We start from the raw sequence: 12,496 nt of genomic DNA, 5'->3' as shown, positions 1-12,496 counted from the left end.
TGCCTCGCACATTTTGTTTAAACTTTCCCCTTCTCACCTATACTCCCTAGTATTTAACATTTCCACCCTGGGCAAAAAATACTCCAACTATCCACCCTATCCATCTCCCTCATAATTCTATAAACTTCTATCAGGTCACCCCTTAACTTCCGATGCTCTGCCGAAAACATTCCAAATTCTTCCAACCTCTCCTTCTCACTAATTGATGCCAAATCAGGCAAAATCCTGGTGAACCTATTTTGCATTCTCTCCAAAGCCTCCACATCCTTCCTATAGTGTGGCAATCTTTCTGGAAGATCTGATATTGCATCCCAAGATCCCTCTGTTATATCAATGCTTCTAAGGGTCATAAATATACTTTCCTCTTGCTTTTGACCTCTCAAAATGCATCACCTCACACTTGCCCAGCTTAAACTCCATCTGGAATTTCTCTCCCCAACTTTCCAATTGATCTATATCCCTCTGCATCCTTTGACAACCTTCCTCACTATCCACAATGCCAACAATTTGCATGTCATCTTCAAACTTACTAATCAGATGCCTACATTTTCATCCAAATTATTTATATTTACATTCCAAACAACAGCGATCCCAACACTGATCCTTGTACAACAACATTGGTCACAAGCATGTCAGCAAAACACCACAACTATCCTCAGTCTTCCAAGACGAAGCTAATTTTGTACCCAACTTACCAACTCACCATGGATTCCATGTGACTTAATCTTCTGAACAAGCTTACCATGAGGGATCTTGTCAGATGCCTTTATAAAGTCCATGTAAATAACATCCACTACCCTATCCTCAATAAGTTTTGTCACTTCCTCAAAAAACTCAAAGTCAAGGTGACTATACTTAATATGTCCATCTTTTTCCAAATGCAAATACATCCTGTCTCTAAAAATCTCCTCCAATCTCCTCCTCCTCTCCTCTACCATTGATGTAAGGTGCGTCGGCCTATAATTTTCTGCCTTATCCCTGTTTCTTAAACAAAGGAACAACACTGGGTACTCTCCAATCTGCTAGGATCTCACCTGTGGTGAAACAGGATACAAAGATCTCTGTTCAGGCCCCAGCAATCTCTATCCTTGACTCCCTCAGTATTCTGGGAGAGATCCCATCAGGCTCCACGGACTTAGTTACCTTAATGTTTTTCAAGACACCTAACAACTTTGCCTTATTATAACACGCTCTAGAATATTATCATACACTTCACCATCAGCCATGTCCTTCTTGGTGAACACCAATGCGAAGCACTCATAAAGGATCTCACCCACTTCCTCTGGCTCCACACATAAACTCCCTCCTTTGGCCTTGACTGGACTTATCCTTACCCTCACTACCCTCTTGCTCCTAATATATGTATAAAATACTTCGGCATTCTCCTTAATCAGACTTGCCAAGGACATTTTATGACCCCTTTTAGCTCTCCTAATTCATTGTTTAAGTTCTTTTCTGCTTCCTTTATATTCATTAAGAGCATTGTCTGATTTCAGTTTCCTAAACTTTGCATGTACGTCCTTTATCTTTTTGACTAAACTTTCAATATATCTTGTCATCCAGGGTTCCTGAATGTTTCCATCAAGACAAACAATCAGGGCTTCGAACCTAGGATTTGTCCCATAATAATGCGATGCAAGGCCCAACCTGCTAATCATATCCCAACACCAACAAGCCAATGATGTAAAATGAGCCAATGGATTCCCACTGTCTCTCCCCTCGTGTTACAGTAACTGCTAGGTGTTCTTTACTGGGAGGCTGTTGTCTAATTCCGTTTTTTTTATTCATCATGGTGTATTGTGCAGATATCTAAATGACTGGAGGCTGCTCTTATCCACCCACCCTCCTGCAAATGTTTTATGATAATCGACAGCTAAGCTCCAACAGCTACCATGCAGCCAAACTTACCTTAACACACATCACCTTCAGGTATGGAGCATTCAGCACCTACAGTCCAGGAGGCATTCGGGAGTAGTTTCCATCAACTGCTTCCCTTCAAATAAAAAAGCACTTGTATTTTTATCACTTCTCACCACAACTCCTGGGATGTCCAAGCACTAGGAATTCACTGAATTACTTGTGAAATGCATTGTTTTGTGGTAATGTTCAAGAGCACAACAACGTTCAACAAACAGCATTCAAGGTGAATGATTTGTTAATTATTATGGTTCAGACTTGAAATGAAGTGCCCTGTTTTTAATGTTATTATGGGATCTTTAATGGGATCTATCAGAGGAAGCAGATAGATCTTGGATTAAACTCTTCTCCAAAGAGCAGCACCTCTAGCATTGCAGCAATTCCTCAATTCTCAATGTCAAACTTGATTATGGGGAAGGATTTTCACAGGATTTCACCACAGAAGCTTGATCAGAAATCCTGAAGTAAAACATTCCAGGGTATGTGTGATCAAGTTCGAGAGTGAGATGTAAATCCAACTTTTGACAGCAACAAGTTTGTATCATTGAGGAAGGGTAGCCCATTTAGGATAGCAGTGAGGAAGATATTTTTCTCTTGGAGCGTAATGAATCTGTGGAAATCTTTATCTAGGACGGCTATCAAGTATATTCAAGGCTGAAATAAACATTTTTTTAAAAATTACTAAGGGTTATGGGGAGAAGGCAGAAAAGTGGAATTGAGAATTATCAGATTGAATCTCATTGAATGGCAAAGCAGACTTGTTGGGCCAAATGGCCTCCTTCTGCTCCTACATTTTATGGTCTTATGATCATGCATTTGGTTAACAGGCAGCAATGGAAAATTCTGATGGGCAGAACAGGAACAATCAGAAGATAGGTTTTAATAAAAACTGTTAACTCTACTGGTATTCACTTACGTCTGTAATGCAGGGAGCGTCACTGTTGGGCCCATAACATGTTGAACTGAAGGCTGGATACTGCTGTGCTGCGCCATGGGGTTGGAAGGTAGCAAGGATGGCCACAATGGGTGTCCTATTGGTGGGAGAGGTGGATGCGGTGTGGGTTGGCCCTGCGTAGAGTAGTGGTGATGGTGGTGCACGGAAGATGGACGAGATTTCTCAGCTTTCACAACAAGTGGCACTGCTGGCTGAACATCCTGCAGTTTTGGAGGAAGGTAACTCATCAATTCCAGAAGACACACTTACACAGATCGAAGGCAGTTCAAAACTTATTTGAAGTCAACTTTATTTTGTAGTGGAAACTGAATATATTTCTGACCTGAAAAGATTGTATCTTCATTACACACTGGTGTAAAAATTGTGACAAAATAGTAGACATATTAAAGTCTTCTGGTTTTACTTAGCTTTTTTGTAGAGGTTAAGGAACTAGGGAGAGAATAGGGCTCCTTAAAAATCATTGAGGCTGTCTATATGTGCAACCACAGGATATGCATGAGATATTAATATTTTGCATCAGGATTTACTGTGGAGAAAGACATGGAAGCTAGGAAACTTGGGGAAATAAGTAGTGATATCTTGAAAAGATTTACAAGGATGTTACAGAGACTGGAAGGTTTGAGTTAGAGCCTGGATAGGCTATGACTTCTTTTCCCTGGAGCATCAGAAGCTACGGGGTGACCTTATAGAGGTGTATAAAATCATGACGGACACAGAAAAGGTGAATAGCCAAGGTCTTTTCACCAAGGTTGACAGTCCAAAACTAGAGGGCACAGGCTTAAGGTGAGAGGGGAAAGATTTCACAACTTTTGTTGTGAGATCAACTTTTGTCACACACATATGGAATGAGCTGTCAGAGGAACTGGTAGAGACGGGTTCAGTTACAACATTTCAAAGACATTTGTACAAATACATGAATAGGAAGGGTTTAGAGGGATATGGGCCAAATGCAGGGAGATGGGATTCGTTTAGTTTAGGAAACCTGGTCAGCATGAATGAGTTGGGCCAAAAGGGCTGCATACCTCTATAACTCTATAACTGAATGGCCTCCTTCAATGCCAGAATAACTCTATGGCACACTTGAATCAGTGACTGTGTTAGACAAGCTGTGGATATTTGAGCTATGGCTACCCCAGAGTCACATTAGATATTGAAAGACCAAACATCGTGGGCACAATATAGGACAGGGAGTGGTGAAGCCTCAGCTAAACCAGTAAAAGTGACAAAGTCCAGGCCTCAACCAGGGAGTAAGAAGCAAGTCCAGGATTAATTGTAGTCCTTGGTTGTTAGCCATCACTTCTCATGTTGTTGCCTGAGCCACCTTCCTTCCACTCCTTCTAAGATCTGACTGAAGAAACAGAATCCAGTCTGGTACTGTGTAAGAGGTGGAGGCTACTTTCAGAAACCTGGACAAGTGCTCTTTAGCAATCACTCATATTCCCAGACTGTAGCCAAAAATTTGATTGATAAATGGATTCATCAGCAGCAAGTTTGGGAGATGTATTCTCTCAAATTGTTGAGGAAGAGGAATGTCTTAATCTTTGCCTGAAGATTCATCTCAGGAGCACCGATATACTATGAAAAAGACAAGTCAATTAAACAGGCCATAGAAGCCCTGACACACAACCTTCTGGTGCAGCAATTTCTCCAAAGTAACCAACCCATTGGTCCCTTAATAGTCAGTCCAACAAAGAAAGACTTCATTACTTGAGCCCTCTTGTTTGAATTGGAGCTTGAACACATGCCTCTCCTGAGAGCGTGCCCTCTGCGCTAAGTGCAATGGCTCCATGTGGGGGACAGATTGGGATGTGTGGCAGGGTGACTTAACATCAGTCAGTTCTCAGAGGAGTATGTTCCTTTTATGCTAACTAACCCGGAAATGGGAAGAGCCTTCCCCAGCCAGCAAGTAGTCGTCCTGGAAAGAGGATGAGAGTCAAAGAACTGAGAGACTTATGCAAATTAAAAGGTCATGAAACTTGAATTATGAAAAAAATGTTAATAAGCAAAAGCAGTTCTGAACCAGTAGGACTTGTAACAGTGTCTGTAACTAACTTAATCAAAGTACATGCTGGCATATCTAACTACCACTTGTTTTCTCTCCCAGCATCCTCTCATTGCTACCTTCAAATGTACTATTTGCAAGATGCACTGCAGAAATTCACCAAAGATCCTTAGAAAGCACCTTCCAAACCCATGGCCACTTCCATCTAGAAGCACAAAGGCAGCAGATACATGAGAACACCACCACCTGCAAGTTCATCTCCAAGCCACTCACCACCCTGACTTGGAAACATATCGGAGTGGAGAAAATGAAGACTGCAGATGCTGGAGATCTGGGTCGAGAGTGTGGTGCTGGTAAAGCATAGCAGGTCAGGCAGCATCCGAGGAGCAGGAGAATCGAGGTTTCGGGCAAAAGCCCTTCATCAGGAATAAGGCTGTGAGAAGACGGGGCGGTGAGATAAATGGGAGGGGGGGTGGAGCTGAGAGTGCAATGGGTAGATGATTAGTAGTCAAGGCCGGCTGCTTCAGATTCAGAAACAATTCATGGTATTTGGTATCTTGTTGAGTTGTCATAGAATGAGTGACATAAATGACACGTACATATTCAGAAGGGCCACCTGAAAATGATGTTCTTCTCTCTAGATGTCTGATTTTCACAAACAATGTCATGGATTTTATCAGGCAACCTTTCCACTTCCAGTTATGAAAACATGTTCAATGCATTGGACCATGCTGAGACATACAGTGACTGCGAGGTATAGAATGGAAGAATTCAAAGGCTCAGTGAACAAGTACAAGTGTATTAGGCTCCCTTCTATTTCAACTTTGCAAGATCAATGCTATCTACACATAAAATTTATTCCTCAGTAAATAAGAAAACAGAGATGCCTGGAAAAACTTAGGAATACCTAATTCATTTTCATTAACTATAGTATTTTCTCAAGTCATAGAAATTGTTGCCACTTGTAATGGAGTGATTCACAATCCTATATTCAAGATATATTGCAGGACATACCTGGCCTTTATCAGCCTGGATGGTTTGTGGTCAGTTCTGAGGGAAGACCACAATTACATTGCCCATGGATGACAGGTAGTCAGCATTAAGGGAGATCCATGGCACAGGTGAGTCCATGGCTGAGAGGCAGACAGTCCTGCACAAGGTCTACAACCTAAAATGTTCAATGGAAGACAATGGCACATGATTGGCACTTCCTAAATGACCCGCTGGAAAGTGTTACAGGAGCTTCGAAACAGTCCAAACAATGTGATGAATGACAGGTGCTAAGTCCTGAGGAAGGCCCATGGCAAAGATGGTCTAATGAATGAAAGGTAGTGTGGACTGTAGTTGGTCCAGAGGGGAGAGGAACTGAGATCGGTTTGTCAGGAAGATTTTCTTACCTGTCCATGAGAAACCACAGGACTGACAGAACCACAGTTGCTGGGCTGACAGAATGCCATTGGAGGTAGTGCTTTCAACATCATATTATGCATAATGATTTGATGCATCTGGGCATTTTGCATTAACATCAGCTCCACCATGTCTGTGTGCAAATTAATAAAAGATTATAGGAAACATAAAATAGTTTTGGGAATACAATTTGTATAAAAACATAGCCTTACTCTTCCACCACAGATTCTCCTGACATATGCTAAAAACATGAATTTTACGAACAATGTATGACCCTTTTTTACACAAGATTGGAGAGATTCGGTTTGATCACATTTGTAGACAGTGCTTCTTAATTGACAATGGCAGTGTTCACATGAAATTGGTTAAAGGACAGAGAATAGAGATGGTGAGAAACAGCTGTTTTTCAGATTAGTTGTCTCCTCAAGTATTGGTATGAGGAGCAATAGCCTGGACTTGAGCATAGAGGGCATAATTCAGACAACACAAAAGTTGAAAATGCAATGAACTGTGACAACTGTAACAAAGTTAAAGACTTAAAAGATCTACCTAGTGAAGCAGCAGCCTCCATTTGCAGCAGCAGGAATGGTGACAGCATGGACCAGGGGGCTGCCGGGAAGGTAGTGCAGGGAACTTGTACCTGAAGTGGGAAGTGGAAGGGGAGGTCCTGGATGAATACTTTGCTTCAGCACTCATTACTGAGAGGGACCTTGTTGTTTGCGAGGACAGCGTGAAACAGGCTGATATACTTGAACAGATTGATGTTAAGGAGGAGGATATACTGAAAAGTTTGAATAACATAATGATAGATAAGTCCCCTGGGCCAGACGAGATATACCCTAGGTTACTAAAGAAAGCGAGGGAAGAGATTGCTGCACCTTTGGTGATGATCTTCACATCCTCACTCTCCACGGGAGTAGTGCCAGATGATTACAAGGTGGTAAATGTTATCCCCCTGTTCAAGAAAGGGAATAGGGATAATCTTGGGAATTACAGAGCAATCAGTCTAATGTCTGTGATGGCCAAAGTATTGGAGAGGATTCTGAGAGACAGGATTTATGATTACTTGGAAAACCATAGTTTGATTAGAGATTATCAGCATGGCTTTGTGGGGGATAGGTCATGCTTCACAAGCCTTATTGAATTCTTTGATGACAAAGCACAAAACACATTGGTGAAGGTAGAGCCGTATATATGGTGTATATGGATTTTAGCCAGGTGTTTGATAAGGTTCCCCATGGTAGGCTCATTCAGAAAGTGAGGAGGCATGGGACACAGGGAAATCTGGCTATCTGGATAAGAATTGGCTAGCCCATAGAAGACAGAAGTTGGTAGTAGATGGAAAGTATTCAGCTTGGAGCTCGGTGACCAGTGGTGTTCTATAGGGATCTGTTCTGGGACCTCTGCTCTTTTATAAACTACTTGAATGAGGAAGTGGAAGGGTGGGTTAGTAAGTTTGCCGGTGACACATAGGTCGGTGGAGTTGTGGATAGTGTGGAGGGCTGTTGTAGGTTGCAACAGGACATTGACAGGATGCAGAGCTGAGCTGGGCTGGGAAGTGGCGGATGGAATTCAACCTGGAAAAGTGTGAAGTCATTCACTTTGGAAGGTTGAATTTGAATGCAAATTACAGGGTTAAAGACAGGTTTCTTGGCAATGTGGAGGAACAGAGGGATGTTGGGTTCCATGTCCACAGATCCCTCAACATTGCCACCCAAGTTGGTAGGGTTGTAAAGAAGACGTATGGTGTGTTGGCTTTCAGTAGCAGGGGGTTTGAGTTTAAGAGCTCCGAGGTTATGCTGCAGCTCCATAAAGCCCTGGTTCGACCACACTTGGAATATTGTGTTCAGCCCTAGTCACCTCATTATAGCAACAATATGGAAGCTATACAGAGGAGTTTTACCAGGATACTGCCTGGACTGGAGGGCTGTCTATGAAGAAAGGTTGAGAGAGCCTGGGCTTTTCTCATTAGAATTATGAAGAATGAGAGATGACTTAATAGAGGTGTACAAAATGATGAGAGGCATAGATAGAGTGAATAGTCAGAGACATTTTCCCCTGGGCAGAAATGGCTATCACAGGGGGACATACTTTTAAGGTGATTGGAGGAAGGTTCGGGGAGATGTCAGAGCTTGGTTCTTTACACAGATTGGGTTCGTGGAATGCACTGCCAGCAGTGGTTGTGGAGTCAGATACATGAGGGACATTTAAGCGGCTCTTGGATAGGCACATAGATGGATGGTTGTTGGAGTGGGGACTGGGCGGTCATTAGCTTGTGAACCTGGGCAGACCACATGTGGAAGATCCCTGCAATGATCTACTGAAAGAATGTAATGCTTATCTTTTTAACTTTATTCTCATTTTTCTAACTCGCACTATGAACAACTGTAAGTAATGTAACTGTTTTCTTTCTTTTTCCATTTATTTCTGTATTTTGTGTCTAAGATCTGTACCTAGGTACTTTGTACTCAAGGTGGTACCATATAGGGCAACGTTATAAACTTCTTACTGTGCTCCTGTATTTCCATACTTGAGTACATGCAGCAATAAAGGAAATTCTAATTCTAGTGCTGGGCCTCTGCATGATCAGTTTAGCTAGTCCCACATATCTGCATTTTCCCAATTCCCTGAAACTGACAGACAATTACACAATTTCCTATTGAAAACTACAATTGAGTCTGTCCCACACCACACACAGGAAGTGAATTCCAGATCCGGTCCTCAAAGCTGCATAAAAGGTGACCATGTTCATTTTCTGTATTCAACAAGTTTATTCCCATAATGAAGTAGAAATCAAAGGTAACGTGCCTGTAATGTTGATGCTTCTGCTGCGGTAAGAGGTCCAGATCAGTTCTGCATGCACTAATGACACTAATGGCAGCAGTATTGATCCTGTGCACATGTAACAATTCCTGACACCATCCAGCTTCAGGGCACTTAAAGTCAGAGTTTTCTGGCCATTGCCAATGAGAACAGATTCCCTTCTATCAATCATCAATCACAAACTTGCATACCTCTCTCTTCATTGTTCTAAGGAAATTTCTTAGCATGGGGCTATCTAAATCTTCATAATTCCACCAAGATGTATATTCATGTACCATTTGCACATGGCATCCTGGTTGGGGCACTCGTGCAGAATTCAACTGTGTCAACCCAAATATTGTGTCATATCATCAGATTGGGTGGAGCTTAACGTAATTTGAGCATTAACTCCTTTAGAACCATTAGCTTATACAATGATAAACAACCCTAGTCTTGAAACAAAAAATTACTCAGTCCTAGAACCATTCTGAAAGATCTTTTCTCAATCCTCTCAAGGTCCCTCATGCTCTAAATGTCTGAGTCTGCACCTTTAGACTTCAGAGAAGATAGATAAAGATTATGTTGGAGAACCAATCAGAATGGGAGTAAAGATTTTATTGAGACAAGTTTGAGCAAGCTGCAGATGTATTGTGGTGAAAGGGAGGACCAACTGTAGATAGGGAGTTGACTGGGAGGAGTTATTTACAGGAGCAGAAACAGAGGAAATGAGGTTGATTTATGGAAGGACAATATAGATGGTGTAAGATGCCTTGCTTCAAATGTGAGCGAGACCTTAGGAGTAGAGAAGCTATGGGAGGTGGGTTGAACAGGTTTATTTAGAGGGACCCGTTTAATGTGCACCATGGGGCAGGAATGCCAAAGGAAAGGACGCAAGGTAAGTTGAGATCAATGTTGAAATCATCCAAGAATGGAAAGAATCGGCCTAGTTTGCTGACCCACATTATTGTCCAGTTATCTTATTTTGAAGTGCAGATGAGTGCTGGTGGCTAGAAACAGGGTCAGGCTCAAACAGCCTGCCCAAACTCACTACAGTGCGACTTGGAGGCGTTTAGAAGACGGTAAAACCCAGGAGCAGAAATTAGGCCATTCGGCCCATCGAATCTGCTCTGCCATTCAATCATAGCTGATAAGTTTAGAACTTAGAATCCCTACAGTGTGGAAACAGGCCATTCGGCCCAGCAAGTTCACACCAACCCTCCGAAGAGTAACCCACCCAGACCTATTCCCTTATTTCTCTACATTTTCCCCTGACTAACTTACCTAACACTATGGGCAATTCAGCATGGCCAATCCACCTGCACATCTTTGGATTGTAGGAGGAAACCAGAGCACCCGGAGGAAACCCACACAGACACAGGGAGAATGTGCAAACTCAACACAGACAGTTGCCCGAGGTCAGAATTGAACCCGGGTCCCTGGCGCTGTGAGGCTGCAGTGCTAACCACTGAGCCACGGTACCACCTTTTTCAACTCCATTTTCCCACTATCTCCCTATTACCTTTGATCCCCTTGGCAGTCAAGAACTTATCTAGCTCTGTTTTAAAAATACTTAATGACCTGGCCTCCACAGCCTTATGTGGCAATGAATTCAACAGATTCACCACCCTCTGGCGAAAGAAATTTCTCTGTAGAGAAACCATTCTAAAGACAAACCAAATGTTGGCATGAATCAGAACACTGAGAGGAAAATTAACAACAAAGAAATGGGAGGTTTAAAAAAAATGTTCTGAACAACAAAGTCGAGTAGCAGAGAGATTGAAGTGTTCATGGGCTCAAGTCAATGAAAGCTATGAAACAGGTATAAAAAGTAATGAAAATAGCTCATGCAATATTGGTGTTTGTCATGAGGTTCCTGTTGTTTAACAAAAGATGGAAATGATGTTAGAGCTCTGCAAGACTCTGGGTGGACCTCGTCTGGAACTCTGCACATCTACTGATGGCAGAGTGTAATTTGTTAATGGGTGTGGGCATCACTGGCTCAGAGAGACAGCATTTATTGCCCATTGCTAATTGCCCTTCAAAAGGTGATGGTGGGCTGCCTTCTTGAATGGATGTAGTTCTTTGGTATAGGGACACTTACAATGCTGGTCAGAAGAGTGTTCCAGGACTTTGACCCAGCAATAATGCAAGAATGACGATATATTTCCAAGTCAAGGTCATTTGTGGCTTGGAGGGGAACTTGCCAATTGTGGTGCACCCATGTATCTGCTACCCTTGTCCCTCTAGGTGGCAGAGGTTGTGGGTTGGAAAGGTCTAAGGAACCTTGGTGAATCTGCTACTGAGGGATGGGAAGAATCAGCCAAATTTCCTGATCCACGTTATTGTCTAGTTATTCTGTTTCGAAGTGCATGTGAGTGCTAGTGGGTGGAAACAGGGTCAGGCTGTACTCTAGAGACTATATGTTAAACATCCTGACCAAACTCACTGCTGCTACTGAGTGACACTAGTAAAGGGAGTGAATGTTTAAGGTGGTAGATGTGGTGCCAGTCATGTGGGATGTTTTGTCCTAAATGATTTGTCCTGGAGCTTCTTGACTGCTATTGGAGCAGCACCCATTTGAGGAAGGGGGAGTATTCCATCACACTCCCGATTTCACCTTGTAGATGGTGACAGGCATTAGACAGACATTTCCAGTCTTAGAACTGGTCTTGCTACAATATTTATGTGGCTGATCGAATTCAATTTCTGAGCAGAAGTGGGTACTGCAGATGATGGAGATTAGAGTCAAAGATTAGAGTGGTGCTGGAAAAGCACAGCAGGTCGGGCAGCATCTGAGGAGCAGGTAAATCAATGTTTCGGGCAAAGGTCCTTCATCAGGAAGGGTTTTTGTCCAAAATGTTGATTTTCTTGCTCCTCGGATGCTGCCTGACCTGCTGTGCTTTTCCAGCACCACTCTAATCTTGACTGAATTCCATTTCTGGTCAATGGTAATCTCCAGGACAGTGAGTGTGGAGATTCAGCAATGGTAATGCCAGTGAATGTTAATGGTGATAAATAGACTCTCTCTTGTTGGGCTTGTGGTACTGCAGTTCCCCTAATGGCTCTCTTTGAGCTTTGTATTTCTATCACATCTCTCAGGCCATTTACCTTGCCTACCTCTAAGTTTCCCCCCAGATGACCTGTATGTCTATGTATTTCATCATTAGCTCCTCTGAGCCTTTCCCATATGACCTGCTTCAATATTGTGTACCCAATCATAAGACCCTGTCGAGAAAAGGATTCATATGAACCGAAGTCAGGATGAAAGAGACACCAAGAGAAACTCAAAAGAACACCTCTATTCTGCACAACAAATCAAAAGCAGGCTTTTTAAAAACACTGAAGAAGGGCTTATGCCTGAAATGTCGATTCTCCTGCTCCTTGGATGCTGCCTGACCTGCTGAGCTTTTCCA

General features: G+C 42.5%; 1 protein-coding gene across 1 annotated transcript in view; it reads right to left on the bottom strand.

The window, feature by feature from the left end:
- Window positions 1-1,908: 1,908 nt before the first annotated feature.
- The window catches only part of zgc:112416 (uncharacterized protein LOC550509 homolog), a 56,505-nt gene continuing 45,917 nt past the window's right edge, over window positions 1,909-12,496 (bottom strand). The window contains exons 6-8 of the mRNA XM_043694561.1: window positions 6,272-6,414; window positions 2,834-3,072; window positions 1,909-1,993 (exon numbers count right to left, since the gene is read on the bottom strand). Coding sequence (XP_043550496.1) covers window positions 1,948-1,993; window positions 2,834-3,072; window positions 6,272-6,414 — 428 coding nt within the window. The 3' untranslated portion in view covers window positions 1,909-1,947. The remainder of the gene's footprint in view (window positions 1,994-2,833; window positions 3,073-6,271; window positions 6,415-12,496) is intronic.

Source organism: Chiloscyllium plagiosum, chromosome 7 (genome assembly GCF_004010195.1).
Source record: "Chiloscyllium plagiosum isolate BGI_BamShark_2017 chromosome 7, ASM401019v2, whole genome shotgun sequence".
NCBI lineage: Eukaryota > Metazoa > Chordata > Chondrichthyes > Orectolobiformes > Hemiscylliidae > Chiloscyllium > Chiloscyllium plagiosum.
Note: the sequence above shows the minus strand (reverse complement) of the source record. Positions and strands in the feature narration are given on the sequence as shown.